The sequence below is a fragment of the Salminus brasiliensis genome, chromosome 25, assembly GCF_030463535.1.
Source record: "Salminus brasiliensis chromosome 25, fSalBra1.hap2, whole genome shotgun sequence".
In the NCBI taxonomy this organism is placed as follows: Eukaryota; Metazoa; Chordata; class Actinopteri; order Characiformes; family Bryconidae; genus Salminus; species Salminus brasiliensis.
In genome coordinates, this window is record NC_132902.1 from 1,624,918 (window position 1) to 1,641,712 (window position 16,795).

Genomic DNA, 16,795 nt, shown 5'->3' on the forward strand with positions numbered 1-16,795 from the left:
CGAGGCTTGGAGGAAAGCTAACAGCACCAGCTAACAGCAGGTTGTCTTGCAGCATTTTCCTATATTTTGCACCATCCATCAGTTTAAGATATCCATTCTCCACTGAGAAACAGCACCTCCACAACAGGATACTGCCACCATCATGCCTTACTGCCACAAATAGCTTTCAGAATCTGCCTATTCTACACCTGACAGAGCCTTTTAAGAGCCCAGCTCAGTCACATGGGTAGTCTTCTGAGCATCAACTGCGCATTTCAGTTCCAACCGCGCAAAGACTACGCAAAACCGGGGGGAGAGAGCTTTGGAACCAGCTGCTGAACCAGAAATGGCTAGGCCAACCAAACCTGAAGACGCGATATAGGGGAGGGTCGCCCAGCTGGAGCGAGAGCCGAGGATATATCCAGGGAGTGAGCGAAAGCGCTTCCCTAAAACCGACGATCGAAGCAAGGTCCGCTTGAGGACCTGAACTATGAACCAAACTGGCCTAAACAAACCGTGATCGTGTATAGAATCCTCTGGCTACCTCAAGGTTCTGAATTTACTATCCAATTCTCGGCAAAGAGCTCAGTATCCGAGCTCCTTAAGTACCCCCAGCCTCAGGCGCAACACATTAACTAAACAAGACACGATGAACCTGAATCAAAACACATGAACACGAATCAAGACACTCAACCGAACATACATGAACGTAAATGAACAAGAACCAAATCCATGAATCAAAACCAGAATGGAAACACAACAAAAGTTCTTCTGTGAGCCTGTGGGCGGCGGCTCGGAATCGCCCTGGGGAGGGCGCTATACAGAGGGGCTGACACATAAACACTTTTTCTTAAAGTTTAAAAGGTTGTGTCTCTTTGTATCTCTCTGGATCCAAAGAAAACCAAATGTCCTTTTGACTGAAAATGGCTAAAATTAAATAATTGATTATAAAAACTGTGGGCATTAATTAAGCTGGGGGAATATTTTTCACCAAGTCTAAATAATGTCTAGACCAACTGTAGCTGTAGCTTCTAAAGAGCTGAAAGAAAGATGTGGTCAGTGTTAGACAGGGTCCCACTTCCTCTTCTGTATGTGACTAAAGCTGAGTTCAGTGTAACTGCTGAAGACACCCTGTGCAGAGCTTCTTGGTGACAGCATGAAGGATCTACAGCTTCAGATGTGTAAGTGAGGGGTTTTTAGCTCTAGTACTGAAAATAATCTGCATGTTCTGAACATGATGGTGAGGCTTTGGGTGGGTTTCTGTCTCCTCTTTGTAGATTTACTCCTGTGGGTTCAAGCTGTAGGAGGTTGGGAAGCTGTTCAGGTTGAACTGGGAGTAAACATGGCAGTGAACTGTGATCTCCCAGCTAGTAGTAGAGCAGAGATCTACTGGTACAGGCAGACCCAGTGCAGAGCTCCTGTGCTGATACTACGCACTGTAAGTGCTGGAGAATACATCATGGGTAATCACTACAACCCAGCTTTCAATCAGAAGTTTTCAGTACAGGTAAATCACTCTTTACTGATACACAACATCACAGAAGAAGATCTGGGGGATTATTACTGTGTAAAAACTAGAGAACCGTTCTTCAGTAACAGAACGAGGCTGAACAGAACTGGTGAGTGTCTTTAAACATGCTGTCTACTCTGTTGTTGAGCTGCTGCTGCTGAACTGAGCTCTGTCTGAGCTGTTCTACTGTTCACAGAACCTCCTTCAGAACATTTAAATAAAACAGATCAGCGACTGCCACCTCGCATCTCCTGGTCCAGCCTGACTGTTGCATCTGCTCTACTTAACTGTGTTTTCATCGCTGCGATCGCTGGTGAGTGAATATCAGTGTTAAAAGCAGACGCTTCACTGCGTTACCAATTCTTCTCTGACTGTACTGGCTGAGAGGCTGGTGTATTTATTAATATTTGCTGGATAATGCACATTCATTAAGCCAAATGTAAATGTGCTAGTGTTAATTTTCAACTGTAGTCCCTGAGCCTGATGCTATTAGCTGCAATCAATTCAAGTAAAGCTAATAGAGACTATAAGAAAGACTGCTCACATGCACCTTGCCTACAAGCTAATATTACAGAAAACTAACAGAGCAAATATTGTTCACCATGTGCCAGTTCTGCTGGTAAACCACTGCCAAAGATCCTCAAAAGACAGAAGACCTCCTCCAGAAATCAATCTACAGCAGCATCAGGTAGGAACATGCAGACAGATTTTCCAGACCATTCAAATAGCACCAGAGTTTCTCGATTGGGTGGCGATCTGGACTTTAACTTGGCTACTAAAGAATGTCCACCTTTTTGTTGTTCATCCACTCCTGTGTTGTTTGGCCTACTTGCTGATATTGACTTGCTGAAAGGCGAACTTTAGTTTCTTAGTAGACTGAAGTCAGTCATCTTGCAAGTATCTCCCTGTATTCTGAACCATCCATCTTTCCTTCAGTTTAATAAGGTGCCCAGTCTGTTGGAAAGAAAAGCACCCCCACAACATACATCCCAGCTCTGGTTGTTTACTGCATCTTTTATGTATTCTCTAATCTTGCACATGTTAGTATATGACTAAGAGGGAATTTTGTCACTTCATATTTAGGAGTTTCAGAACACTTACGTGGGCGTATTGTTTATGTAAACTCCCGAAAATGGGTGTTTATGGTGTCAGTAACTTCAGGCTCCTGAAGATGGCGCTGCACAAGAATGATCTGGCTAGGGCACAGGGAGAAGTGGTACGGTGCAGTGAGGGTCTCGTTGGATGTGTGGAAAGTGGGTCGCAAAGCAGATGTTTATGACTGGCTAAAAGTAGTCAACCAGCAGTAACAGATAATCCCAGTCTACAGGAAATTAAAATGCTTGTGAATGAAAATGACTTCGCTTCCAGACAAGAACTGCTTCTAGAAGTCAGCGCAGGTTCTTCACCACCAACTTCTGGAAGAACACTCCACAGTGTGAGAGCGGCAGACCATCAACATACAGCGCAGAATGGGGCATGAGGCCTTTGCTCACTTCTGCTGAAGAGATTTTGGGGAGAATTTCCTGTAGACTGGGATCTCTGCCACTGCTGGTAGACCAGTATGACCGTACCAATCTTTAGCATCTGCTTTGCAATCCATTTCCCACATATCACATGAGACATTCACTGCACTGTCACACCCGTCACACACCCTGATGGTACTTAAAGCCCCATTCTCCTCATGTCACATACAAAAGGTCAAGTGCCTTTTCTAATGGTACTGTTTTTGTAATGAGCTGCCATGTAGGAATCTACGTTGTATCGCTATGTCTCTTTCCCTCCTTTAGAACAGCCACACAAGCAGCATCTTCACTGTGGTGGAGTTTACTCAGCTCAGCACTGTGCCGTAGGACCAACCACACACACCTCACACTCTGTTCTCTGTTAGGAAGCTAAAACTTTAAATCTTTAAATTGTTTTCTTGCAAATTCTGAAAAAAATCATTGACTAATAAATGACTTTACAATACAATTTCAGTGTTAACTGTGTGGTTTTAATCTAAGGATCTGGGAGTCTTAGAGGGATGTCAATCAAGTGTGTTCATTAGAATATTAGGACTACACCCAAAGCTATTTCTCAGATACGTTATAAGCTTCCTAAATATTTAACCGACCAGAGTGCTCAAAAATCAAGCAATACAATATCACAATAATGAATGTTGTCTGTCAAATAACTACCTCTTCACACACTCAGTGTTTTTAAGCTGAAAGGTATGAGATGAAAACACGTTTACTACTACACTTTAACAACATTTACAATAGTTTCGGTGGTCATGTCCTGGGATTAATATGGTGTAGCAGCAGTACAAATCTCAGCGGCTCAGAGAGAAGCTCAAAAAAACCTGGAACTAACTGAGAGGCAATCTCTCCATCCGGAAAGTGTGAGTCTGATCGTGGTTGGATGAGAAGTATAAACATACATCATTCTGACTCCCTATTGGTTCGTAAGCGATCCATCACACCTGCACACATCCCGTCACTCTCCAGCGAGCTCACAGCAGACGTCTGTAGTCTAGTATGAAGACTGTGTCCGTGGCAGAGACTCAAGAGAGCTGCAGTGAAACGTCCCGACTAAGCCCCACATTTACATTCCAATAAAGCTTATTGATCACACGCCTCTGAAGTCTGACTTTCTGCAGCTTTACAGAACTTCTAGACAACGACTCCTCATATTTTCCTCCATGAAGCTCATGTTAATGCTCAGTAGAGCACAGAGACGCTCCTTTAATAGAGCTGATATTACTGAAATGCTTCATTTTCAATGGGCAGATCTGCAGCTGAAACAGGAGCCTAGTGCAGCCCAACATTTTTAACATCAACATTTTAATAGATCATTCTCCTCATTATGACTTTTAGAGAAACGGGGTTGGGGGGGGGGTAGTGCACTATAGACCCCTGTGGTGCGGCCTAAGCTTTCGGCCTTAGTTTTCCTTCCATTACTTTTACTTTTCTACTTGAAGTCGTTCTGAAACCAGTACTTTTACACTTTTACTGGAGTAAAAAGCTTCAGTTGATACTTCAGCTTCTATAGAAGTCTTTTAAACCCTTGTATCTCCACCCACTTCTGCCTGAGAAACTAATGTGAATACTTTTGACACCTTTAGTTACTCATAGCACTTTGTGGTGTTTTTTTTTTCAGTAGCCCAGTCTGGTTAGCCACAGGCTTTCAGTGCTCCGTCTGGCCTGCACGCATCAGCAAACACTACTGCTAAATCCTGTGTAACCATGGTAACTAAAAAAAAGCACACATTTAGTTTTACTGTATTCTACACCAACATCCGTGCAGAAAAGGCCATTTAGCAACAAAAAAGGTTCCTACAGTCATCGCGGAGCTATAGTCTCTGACTAGGGTGAATATTAATAACCCTCTAAATGCAGGTATTGTGATATACACTGAGGAGGAGGAGCTACAGTCTCTCATTAGGGTGAATATATATTAATAACGATCTAAATGTAGGTATTGTGATATACACTGAGGAGGAGGAGCTACAGTCTCTCATTAGGGGGAATATTAATAACGCTCTAAATGTAGGTATTGTGATATACACTGAGGAGGAGGAGCTACAGTCTCTCATTAGGGTGAATATTAATAACACTCTAAATGTAGGTATTGTGATATACACTGAGGAGGAGGAGCTACAGTCTCTCATTAGGGTGAATATTAATAACGCTCTAAATGTAGGTATTGTGATATACACTGAGGAGGAGGAGCTACAGTCTCTCATTAGGGTGAATATTAATAACGCTCTAAATGTAGGTATTGTGATATACACTGAGAAGGAGGAGCTACAGTCTCTCATTAGGGTGAATATTAATAACGCTCTAAATGTAGGTATTGTGATATTCACTGAGGAGGCGGAGCTACAGTCTCTCATCAGGGGGAATATTAATAACGCTCTAAATGTAGGTATTGTGATATACACCGAGAAGGAGGAGCTACAGTCTCTCATTACGGTGAATATATATTAATAATGCTCTAAATGTAGGTATTGTGATATACACTGAGGAGGAGGAGCTACAGTCTCTCATTAGGGTGAATATTAATAACGCTCTAAATGTAGGTATTGTGATATACACTGAGGAGGCGGAGCTACAGTCTCTCATTAGGGTGAATATTAATAACGCTCTAAATGTAGGTATTGTGATATACACTGAGGAGGAGGAGCTACAGTCTCTCATTAGGGTGAATTTTAATAACTCTAAATGTAGGTATTGTGATATACACTGAGAAGGAGGAGCTACAGTCTCTCATTAGGGTGAATATTAATAACGCTCTAAATGTAGGTATTGTGATATACACTGAGGAGGAGGAGCTACAGTCTCTCATTAGGGTGAATATTAATAACTCTAAATGTAGGTATTGTGATATACACTGAGGAGGAGGAGCTACAGTCTCTCATTAGGGTGAATATTAATAACGCCCTATATGTAGGTATTGTGATATACACTGAGGAGGCGGAGCTACAGTCTCTCATTAGGGTGAATATTAATAACGCTCTAAATGTAGGTATTGTGATATACACTGAGGAGGAGGAGCTACAGTCTCTCATTAGGGTGAATATTAATAACTTTAAATGTAGGTATTGTGATATACACTGAGGAGGAGGAGCTACAGTCTCTCATTAGGGTGAATATTAATAACGCTTTAAATGTAGGTATTGTGATATACACTGAGGAGGAGGAGCTACAGTCTCTCATTAGGGTGAATATTAATAACACTCTAAATGTAGGTATTGTGATATACACTGAGGAGGAGGAGCTACAGTCTCTCATTAGGGTGAATATTAATAACTCTAAATGTAGGTATTGTGATATACACTGAGGAGGAGGAGCTACAGTCTCTCATTAGGGTGAATATTAATAACGCTCTAAATGTAGGTATTGTGATATACACTGAGGAGGAGGAGCTACAGTCTCTCATTAGGGTGAATAATAATTAATAACACTCTAAATGTAGGTATTGTGATATACACTGAGGAGGAGCTACAGTCTCTCATTAGGGTGAATAATAATTAATAACACTCTAAATGTAGGTATTGTGATATACACTGAGGAGGCGGAGCTACAGTCTCTCATTAGGGTGAATATTAATAATGCTCTAAATGTAGGTATTGTGATATACACTGAGGAGGAGGAGCTACAGTCTCTCATTAGGGTGAATAATAATTAATAACACTCTAAATGTAGGTATTGTGATATACACTGAGGAGGAGCTACAGTCTCTCATTAGGGTGAATAATAATTAATAACACTCTAAATGTAGGTATTGTGATATACACTGAGGAGGCGGAGCTACAGTCTCTCATTAGGGTGAATAATAATTAATAACACTCTAAATGTAGGTATTGTGATATACACTGAGGTAGAGCTACTCACTGTAGAAGGCAGAGCAATCAGTGTTTGATTCCTAGTCGGTGAGGACAGCGTCACTTACGGTGGGTATATATTGTAGTATATCAGAAACACTATTTGCACTGACATGTTTGATAGCTTATGCTCTGCAGTGTAATTCTCTCTGTAGGCTATATCAGTAACTGTACAGTAAATAAACAGTGTAGAGTAAACGTACGCCAGCACGTCTATAATGCAGACTACAGCTATGTAGGCACTCATTAAAAGGTCATCTTATTGTATCACAGCCGAGACTGAGGAGGAAAAAGGCTGTGGTCAGTGAACGCTCAAACCTTACTTCCTCTTTAAACTGTCTGCCGTGGGACAGAAGCAGATCACCTCTGAACAGCCTTTATTCGACAGCATGAGATTTTTACAGCTGCAGATATGTAAGTTTAGGTTAACTGTTGTTTATCTGTATGTATTTTCGTACATTTTGTAAAACTATTTTCTGAACATGATGGTTATTCTCATTCTTATGTTTTTTTTGTAGATTTGCTCCTGTGGTTTCAGGCAGTTAAAGCTGAAAGGTTGACAGTTGTTCAAGTTGGGAGGAAATATAACAATAAACTGTGATCTATTACAGTGCCGATATTATGCATATCGTGTGACGACAAGGGTGGCTGATGTGGCGGAAATGTCACTGCAACCATGTTAGGGCTTCAGTCTTGTTTTTTACTAGTCTCAGTCTTACCTGTCCTGAACAATGGAGATTGTTGTGAGTCTCTGAGGTTGTTCTCTGCTGTGATTGGTGCTTAATAAATATTTGCTTAACAATGATAATCTGAATACGTTTTTTTTTTGTAAGTGACTGCGTGATCAAGCTACCAACAAATAACTGCATGCTAAATAACTACAATCAATCAACATTTAAAAATCAATTATCAATTAAAAGGAAATTATTAAACCTACTGCAATTCAACTAGTTTCCTTAAATTCATACACAGCATCATTAGTAAAGATCACCACAAATGGCTGTGAAATGTTCTGTATAGTTTAGGTAAATAATCAGAGGGAAAGCTAACATTTACTAGTTACTGGAGTCTTTAGGAATCTTTAAGAGGGAACCGTTACGACTCTAGGGTATGATTATGAGTTAGCAAGCAGGCCTTTCCTGCTCATCATCATGGGAAAGATGGGGAAATATTTAAATTAATGAGACACAGATAAAAATACCAACCTCCCCTGATGGAGCAGTAAGTAAGAGGACTCTCATGTTTTCTGCCCCCGAGCTCAGTGAGATGGACGACTACGGGAGTTGGCTGCGTCCTGGACCAGGTGTCAGCACAACACTTCAATAAAAAAGAAGACTGGAATTAAACATTAGACATTTTTACTGCTGGAGCATCTTTCTGAATGTTTTGTTGAACTCCACTGCCCCCTGCAGTTTGTGCTGAAGATTTATGAGAAGAGCAATATGGATGTTTTTCAAACTTAATGAAATTACTAGTTCACTGAGTGTCTCTCCCTGTTTCTAAAAGGCATCTTCATATTCAGATGTTTAGAAGTCTAGTTTGGTATCCTAAACCCAAGGTCTACAAAATATGAAGAATTTCACTCTGAAACCTTGTGTAGCCTATCCATTCACAACCATTATAAGCTCACTGCCAACACCTTAACGTACTTACATATGACTGAGTTTACTGTAGGCCAGCATGCATAAAACTACAAATCTAAAGATAGATCAATACAAACAATTTAACTTTAAACTGATAAAATCTCTTCAAAATAACGTCTTATTCTAACATGCGTCAGCAGCTTTTAGGATAACTGAAACTTGTTGGAATAAGCCTTTATAAATGTCATGTCAGTTGTTATGAACAGGTAATACAGCCGTAATACAGTAATACAGGTGTCATGTAGCCTTACAGAGCTAGAGTCCGTTTCAGAGAATTAAAAAATTACCTCTACTTGACTTCCTGAGACTTTGCAGGTTTGTTAGCAAGCTACGCAAAGAGTTTCCAGACTCCAGTCTGCAGCAGCATCAAGATCAGGCATTTTCATTATCTGATATAATATCTAATGCAGCTGCATTGTTTGAGTCTGGAGACTCTTTACCGTGGCTTGCTAACAAACCTGCAAAGGCTCAGGAAATCAAGTAAAAGTTAATAGATCATACAGTATCTCTTCACTTCATTTTGTATTAAATCATCATGAGAATACAGAATCGTGAATCAACTCAACTGAATCGTGAGCTGAGTGCATCAATATTCTGGCAGTACTAATAGATGGGCTGAAAGTTAGAGCTTTGAATTAAGTTTAACAAACTTAGGATGCAAAGGATGCTGTAGTAAATGCAGTTCTCTGAGGTGATGGATGGTGCTCCATCCAATACTTTTGGGATGAGTTGGGAGGCTGGATATGAGGTGGAGTGTTGATCTAATGTTCTTGTCACATTAGTAGAAAGTCTTTCTCTCTGGACAGTAGAGACAATTACTCCAACAAAAGCTGGAAAAACTCTTTTAATACCCTTGATTTTGGGGGAAATTATGGTGTTATCTATTTATCTCTCTCTCTTTCTATATATATATATATAGAAACATACATACAGATAGAGATAGAGAGACAATTAGAGTAAAATATTAAATATTTATTATGGAATATCACATTATCAAATTGGATGGAAATAAGTCCTACCTCACAGCCATATTACCCCTTCATAAATAAGACTAAGAAAACCCCCAAATTAGCATTCTGGCCCGTTAACAAAAACAGACTACTATACATTTATGAAGTTGTAACACTGTAAACAAATTAGCTAGCTAACTTTTAGCAAATTAATAAGAACTATAAACCAAAACATTAAACTTTAGCCACTACCACCACCTTTTATAGCGCACACAGCATCCCACCTCAGTTTATAGCTACTGTAGCTGGGAAACTCAGCTTAGGACCCTCACAGTTACCAGCAAGGCTAACGGTTAGCTAGTAGCTATAGCTGCCACAACCGAGATAAATGTCGGTTATCGCTTACTGTTTTTTTTTTTTACATTACAAAGCAAATAAAACAAAAAAATATAAATTAAAAAATAATAATTAATGTATTCCCGTCAGTTTTAACCCTCATGATTATGAAGTTTCAGCTGACTGCCGCTAACCTGCTAGCTCAGTTAGCTGGACCTCTGAGGTAAACTGAGAAAATTAGCTCACAGGCATTAGCGCTAGCCACAGGAGCTAAACGTTACAACTATCGCCTCAAAACCACTCTATAAACTATTATAAATACTAAGTTATAACAATAGTTCTAATTCTAAAACAAATGAACTCTTCAGCAACTTATTAAGAACCTAAACATTAAACTTTAGCTACTATCGCTGACTTGACTGAGAAAGATTTAGGAGTTTACATGAGATTTAGTTTCCATTAGACCTTACTCATTATATCTGTCCCCAAAAGTATAATAATAATTAATGTATTACCGTCAGTTTTAACCCTCATTATTATGAAGTTTCAGCTGACTGCCGCTAACCTGCTAGCTCAGTTAGCTGGACCTCTGAGGTAAACTGAGAAAACCAACGTTGTGGGAAAAACGCTAGCCACAGGAGCTAAACGTGTTCCTGGTGTTATGTTAAAGCTATATATCAACTATTATTATTATTATCGTTATTATTATTATTATTATTATTATTATTAAGTGAATTTAGCAGGTTTTAGCTACATTAGCCGCTGAATTTACCTCAGCTCGACCGTTGGTCTCGCGCTGATCCGTTAACATTTGAATTGTGAGGTGGGTGAGCTCGCGCTCCTGCCGCGCGCAGCACTGATGTCAACACAGCTGAACCCGCGAGAGCCCTAAACACCTAATAGCCCTGTTCATATAAAGGAGATACTGCAGGATGCTGCACTCAGATCTCAATAAGGAACTCCTGTCGCTCACAGCAGGGCTGAGAAACTCTCAGCACAGTCTTCTTCCCTGGACAGCAGAGACAGCAGAGACAGCTGAGACAGCAGAGACAGCTGAGACAGTAGAGACAGCAGAGACAGCTGAGACAGCAGAGACAGTAGAGACAGCTGAGACAGCTGAGACAGCAGAGACAGCTGAGACAGCAGAGACAGTAGAGACAGTTACTCCAACAAAACAAAAGCAGGAGAGACTTTTTTTGGTCGAGCAGCAGAACAATTTCTGAAACGGCTTTGCAAAGATGGTGCATAGTGAACAGACTTGCCAACTGTCTGGGTCACATAACTAATTAAAAATACAAATACACAGTTAAAAGTACTTAGAATCAGAATTTATAAACGTACACTCCTAATTTAATACAAAATGTTTATTTTATTTTATTATTTTTTATAAGAGTGGTTCACAACATAAAAACACTGATTATATATAGACTAAGACTGGTGAGAATAGTCCACCAATCACAACACTCCAGCCAACAGCGCCCTGTGTGGAGGAACGGGGGCTAGGTGGGTTCCAGGTGGGAAGGATCTCTGAGTGGTTTTGTACATGTGGTGTTACTGGGACCCATTTGGGCTTCCCCAATCGTTACAGCCCACCCTAATCTCACATGGGTCCCATCTAGGCACCATGTGCAGTGTACAACCCAAATGGGGCCCATGTTTAACCCATCACTGACCCTGGTGGGCATCCGTATGTGGAGACAACATGGAACCCATGGACAAAACTTTTGGGCTACTGGAACGTAGTCAGTTTGGGTGTGGCTTCATGCCCAGCTCCAACATCCGACTTCTGTCAATTTTAACAGCTAATTTCTGCTTAATGTGAGACGTATCAGTGACCTGACAAGCATTCAGGCTAGCTTACGGCTATCACCTATCACATGCTTTAGCTTGCCCTAGACCAGGGTTGCACAGTCCTATCCTGGATGACAGATTAATGATCTCCCTGCTCCAGCACACTGTTTAAAACTGTGCAAGACACCAGCCCTCCAGGAAAGGACTTGTGCACGTCTGCAGACCTACTCACATAGGCCCTAATGCATCTAGAGAGAGGGAAATGAAAGTCGTATTTGTCTGATTCATACACCTGACCGAGCGCCGCGTCTGACGTAAGAAAACCCTTAGTTGCATAATAAAGGACAAAGAGGACTATGTGGCTACAGTGCAGGCCTCAGCTGAGTAAACTGCACCACAGTGGAGGTGCTGCTTCTGCTGCTTCTGCTGGTGTTGCTGGTGTTGCTGGTGTTCTGCCCTCCTTTCTGTAGGATCACCGCGATCTGCAGAAGTGGAGAAATGAGAGTGAGGACCAAAGGTAGGCTGTTACACTGACACATTCCGGTGTTCATATAATGCTACGCTACATTAAAGTCCTTCTCTTCCCTGTAGGACAGTCAACGTACCTCATCGCCACCTTCGTCTTCAGGATGTCTTTTCCTGCAGCCAGAAACACACATCAACCCTGAAACTGCAGAGAGTTCAGACTGAGTAAGCAGAAATCAAATCTTATGGACATGGACATCAACATCATCCACCAGACCTCTTCCCAGGCAGGAAGTAACAAACCGTGAACCTCAAACACTGCTGTGTTTCCTCCTTTCTCCTTCTAAAGAACATCCAGCAGAACCAAAACACCCAAAACCCCAAAGCTGAAGAAGCTGTAAAACACCACAACGAGTGTTTTTACAGGAGACTATGGTGGTGTTGATACTGGAGGGTATCGACCCCATCACCTCCAGACTCTGCTGGCTATGGGAATACGGGTGCACTACAGGAACCAAGCCTCGTGACCATGGTATGTCCTGTGCTGGCGTCAGTGATGAAGTGAAAGCCGGGATGGAGCAAACAAAGATCTGCGCTTAGCTGAAAGCTAACGCTACCTGTTACCTGTTGACTGACTGGACCACCTCAGCTCAACCAGAAGGGAAAGTACCGTTTGTTCGTTTTTTGTTTTACAGACTTAAGAAAGACAAACCTGCAGAGGCGAGTGTGGGGGCAAGGCTAAAAGCTAACATAGCGAGAGGACACAGTGGTTTTGTTACAGTGCTAAAACTTGTGTGAGTGTTTTTCTTGAGGACAATTAGCAGGCTTCATTCTGAGGTAAAATAACAGGGTGGTAAACAGGCTAAACAGGTAAACCAAAGGCACGCACTTACTGTTTATATACACCAATACTAGCGGAATACTTGCTAACTTAGAGCTCTGCGCTAAGCGAAAGCCAGTCGGAGCCGTTAAGACTGTCCTCTCCAGGCAGATTTAGCTGTCTGAAATAGTGGGAAGCTTCAGATCACTGAATAATAAACTCACAGAACACCACAGCCAGGACAACGCAGCACAACGCGGCAGATACGGTCACCAGCAGCGGCGTCTCACAATGCGTCCTTTGGTCTGTCACCTGGGTCGGGTGAGGTGAGGGACTGGTAGGCTCTATAACAGCAAGCAAACAAACATTACTCACATTAAATTTATGGACGCTGCTTTTAATGAATGCATTGAATGATGAACCTATTGGCTCCATGCTGACTAATGCCTAAAGCCAGGCGTGGGCTAGTAGAGGGGTGTAAAGCCCCCCAGCATTGAGGAGCTGTGGAGCAGTGGAGCACTCTGTTCTCTGGAATAAGGATAGTGCTCCATCCAAGGCTTCTGAATGGGATGAGGTAGGGTGGTGGCGGTGATCATCATCCAACATCCTGACCTCACTAATTCTCACAGCAATGCTCCATCCTCTCTGGACAGTAGAGAGACAGTTACTCCAACAAAAGCAGGAGAAACTCTTTGTAATGTCCTTGATTTCAGAAGAAATAACGAATGAACGAGCAGGTGTCCCAATACTTTTGTCAATTTGGAGTGAGGGAAGGTACAGTATGGGGGGGGGGTGTTTGGGTGTTGGGGGGGGGGGTGTTTCCCTCTCAGTTTCTCTCAGATCTCAAAAAGCAGTCTGGGTAGGGCTCTTGGATTCGAGCATTATCTACTAAAGGAGAAAACTTGGAATTGTGGTGGATCAGTCGATCAGAGATCCATCATCCGGTCACAACAGGAATAAATCATTAGAGGGCAGATACTTAACCATCATCCACAGCACTGTTTACTGTATGTGTAAATAAATCAATTTTAAAAATGCATGAAAACTCAAAGCTAAAGCTAACGCTAATGCTAAAGGTGGACCTACCGCTGATGTACAGCCTGGTTCCACTGCTGAAATTCAGATTACCCGTTTCCACACAGTACAGCGTCCCTAATTCCTCCTTCGTCACGCTCTGAACGACCAGACGGGAGTTTTCTTGTAGCGAGAACTTCCCTCGGAAAGAGTCGTCGTAAAAATAGGGAGGTGCTCTTCCAAAAAACGATCTCATGATGGGCTTCGGTGGGCTTGGGTACTTCTGTATGAACCAGTAAACCTCCTTTACAGGCGTCAGGTCACAGGTTAAAGACACATTCTGTCCCAAGTCAACCAGCATGTCTGTCAGACCTGAAGCTTGTTGCCAACATATTACCATAAGACCTGTGGAGAAAACACACACACACACACACACAAAGAAATTAACCCTTTATTAACCCGTTATACTCTTTGCATACCAGATACTAGACAGTGGACAGTGAGTGGATCCACTCGTACCACCAGCACAACACACACTAACACACCAACACACACTAACCACCATGTCCGTCAGTGTCACAGCAGTGCTGAGAATGAGGCGAGCTATGCACTGAAACAGATGGAGACAGTCTGGAGTGTGTGGTCAGTGGAGCTGATAGTCTATGATAGTGAGAGCTGAGGTTAGTCGAAAGAGGAAATGAGGAGATCACAGGACGCAATAAAGATGGCCGCTTCCTCCTCGATCAGACTGAATATTGACGGAGGGAGGGAGGGACGGGTGAGATTTCGGAAAGTGCCACTCCAGTAACCTGCATTTTAACAACTGAGGAGGCCGTTAAGGCCGTTGAAGCCTTGGTAGGCGTCGAGTTGAGGCAATCATAAAATACGCAAACCCAACGAATCAAGCGTAGAAGAGCCTGCCCAGATTTCAGACACCCATTCCTTATCTTAGACCTCTTACAAATAAGAAGGGGAAAAAGGAAAGTATGTGGTCACACTTACACAGGTGGAGTTCCGCAATCTTCATTTTCCTAAGACGTTTGGAGAAAGACCGTCCTTCCACAGAGCTTCAAATGCAAGACTGAACGTCAGGTTTAAAAACGAGGTGCGTTTTTTTTTTTTTTTTTTTACTTCCTTGGGTTAACACTTCTCTCTTGACACCCACAGGAAATTTCACGAGATGTGCAAGCAAGCTTGGGCCTAAGCAGAAGACCAATGAATGCCCCTCACAAGTCAAGGGTGTCACCTTGTGTTGAGGTAACGTTAGATTTTACCATTATATTTGCTGCAGCAAGGTGGCTGCATCGCCCTTGATACCCTGTTGCCAGTTGGTTGGTTGGTTGGTTGGTCGGTCATCATACATACATACATACATCACTCTGCTGACCAGGAGCCCCCCTGCAGGCCATGGAGCCATTTTGGAGATGTTCTGATGGTTCAGTTGTTTGGGTATAACAACCTGACCTTCGTCAAAGAGCCTCAGGTCTTCTCGCTGCCCATTTCTGTTCAGTTAACATCTGACAGAGATCCCAGATCTTCACATACAGCACTGTTACCACCACCATCAGCAGCACTGAATCATAATCTGGGAGTGTTCAGAATGCATGTTCAAAACGCATCACCATATTTCATTTAAATATTTAAATAAAGGTTTAGACTAGACCCGATGTTTCATGAAGAAGAGCCAGGTTTGAAAGATAAGTCAATGTTCTTCTTGTGGTTTCAAATGCTGTGCAGGACCATGGCCTTGAAGCAGGAACAGTTACATCCTACTAAAACACTGGCTTAGAGAACTCCACCATTTGAGAGAACTGGAGAAACTGGATTCCTTGAGGAACTTTTGAAACCTTCAAGAAAACGGTAAAGAGATTAAGAGGAAACCTTAAGAGTGAAGAACCTCCAAAGGTTCAAGAATCAAGAATCAAGAATCTTATATCAGCAAAATGCCCAGTAAAAGCATCATGATAACCAAACGCAGTAATTGTACTTGTTACAATATCAAAGTATTATTTTTGTCATTTTAGTACCTTGCCCTACTTAATACTTGTACTTTTACTTGTACTTCTTAAAGTACTTCTTCTACATCTCAAAGATCAGCTGTTTATTGACATACCAAAGCACTTCAAAATTACAATTACCCACTATATACACCACCCGCCTAATCCTGAGCAGGTCCTCCTTGTGCCACTACAACAGATCTCACCATTCGATGCATGGACTCCACAAGACCTCTGAAGATGCCCTGTGACACCCTGCACCATAACTAACGCTAGCAGCAGATCTGAACGTTGTGAGGTGGGGCCTCCATAAGCATCAGAGAGCCTTGACTGAGCCTTGTCCTTCCTTGGAGCATTTTTGGTAGGTATTGACCACTGCATACCAGGAGGGAACCACCCCACAAGACCTGCCTGATGTTTTGGAGGTGTTCTGACCCAGTCGTCTAGAACTTCAAGAACTGACTGTTCACTTGCAGGACTTGACTTCAGGATCTGCTGGTAACTTGGTCTATGGTGCCAGATACCAAAGGATGCATTCAGTGGTCTTGTGGAGTGAAGTTCATGCCTCGCATGGTCAGATCTGTTGTGGTGGCACTCTAGGGTGACATATAGGGTCAATAAATAAAAGAAATGTAAAATATAAACATTCAATCTAACCAGAACATGACCAATGAGAAAAGCCTACCCATAACGTCATCAGTAGGCCTGAACAATGAACAAGAACACTGCACAAACAGCAAAGTCTGCAGTTGTTTACAGTCAGCTAAAGTGAAAGTACCTGGCCTAGATTATTGTAGATTAGCATGTAGCATAATGTACTGTTGCAAGCTCTGGCACTAACCACAGTTCAGAAACTACACAGCCATAGACTCAAAGCTCTTCACACCCACAGAGAATAATCTGATAATACCAGGCTTTGGTACAT

At 42.1% G+C, this 16,795-nt stretch overlaps 1 protein-coding gene and 1 long non-coding RNA gene across 3 annotated transcripts; one reads left to right on the top strand and one right to left on the bottom strand.

Annotated features, from left to right (window-relative positions):
* Positions 1 to 1,103: 1,103 nt before the first annotated feature.
* On the top strand, positions 1,104 to 3,434 carry LOC140547736 (uncharacterized). The gene is made up of 4 exons (XR_011978504.1): positions 1,104 to 1,160; positions 1,257 to 1,598; positions 2,101 to 2,177; positions 3,277 to 3,434. It is a non-coding gene; the product is annotated as an uncharacterized lncRNA (long non-coding RNA).
* Positions 3,435 to 8,065: 4,631 nt separating this feature from the next.
* On the bottom strand, positions 8,066 to 16,696 carry LOC140547733 (uncharacterized). 2 transcript variants are annotated; one of them, XR_011978501.1, is made up of 7 exons: positions 14,876 to 16,696; positions 13,946 to 14,278; positions 13,084 to 13,203; positions 12,180 to 12,244; positions 11,457 to 12,056; positions 10,556 to 10,792; positions 8,066 to 8,171 (listed from the first exon to the last, which is right to left on the bottom strand). XR_011978501.1 is itself a non-coding variant. In XM_072670869.1 (5 exons), the coding sequence occupies exons 1-5, from the start codon at positions 14,898 to 14,900 to the stop codon at positions 11,937 to 11,939; spliced, it is 663 nt and encodes a 220-aa protein (XP_072526970.1). In that variant the 5' UTR covers positions 14,901 to 16,696; the 3' UTR covers positions 11,006 to 11,936. The 2 variants fall into 2 exon arrangements, 1 of the variants encoding a protein (XP_072526970.1); XM_072670869.1 differs by lacking the exons at positions 8,066 to 8,171; positions 10,556 to 10,792 and having other exon boundaries at positions 11,006 to 12,056.
* Between the last annotated feature and the right edge of the window lie 99 nt (positions 16,697 to 16,795).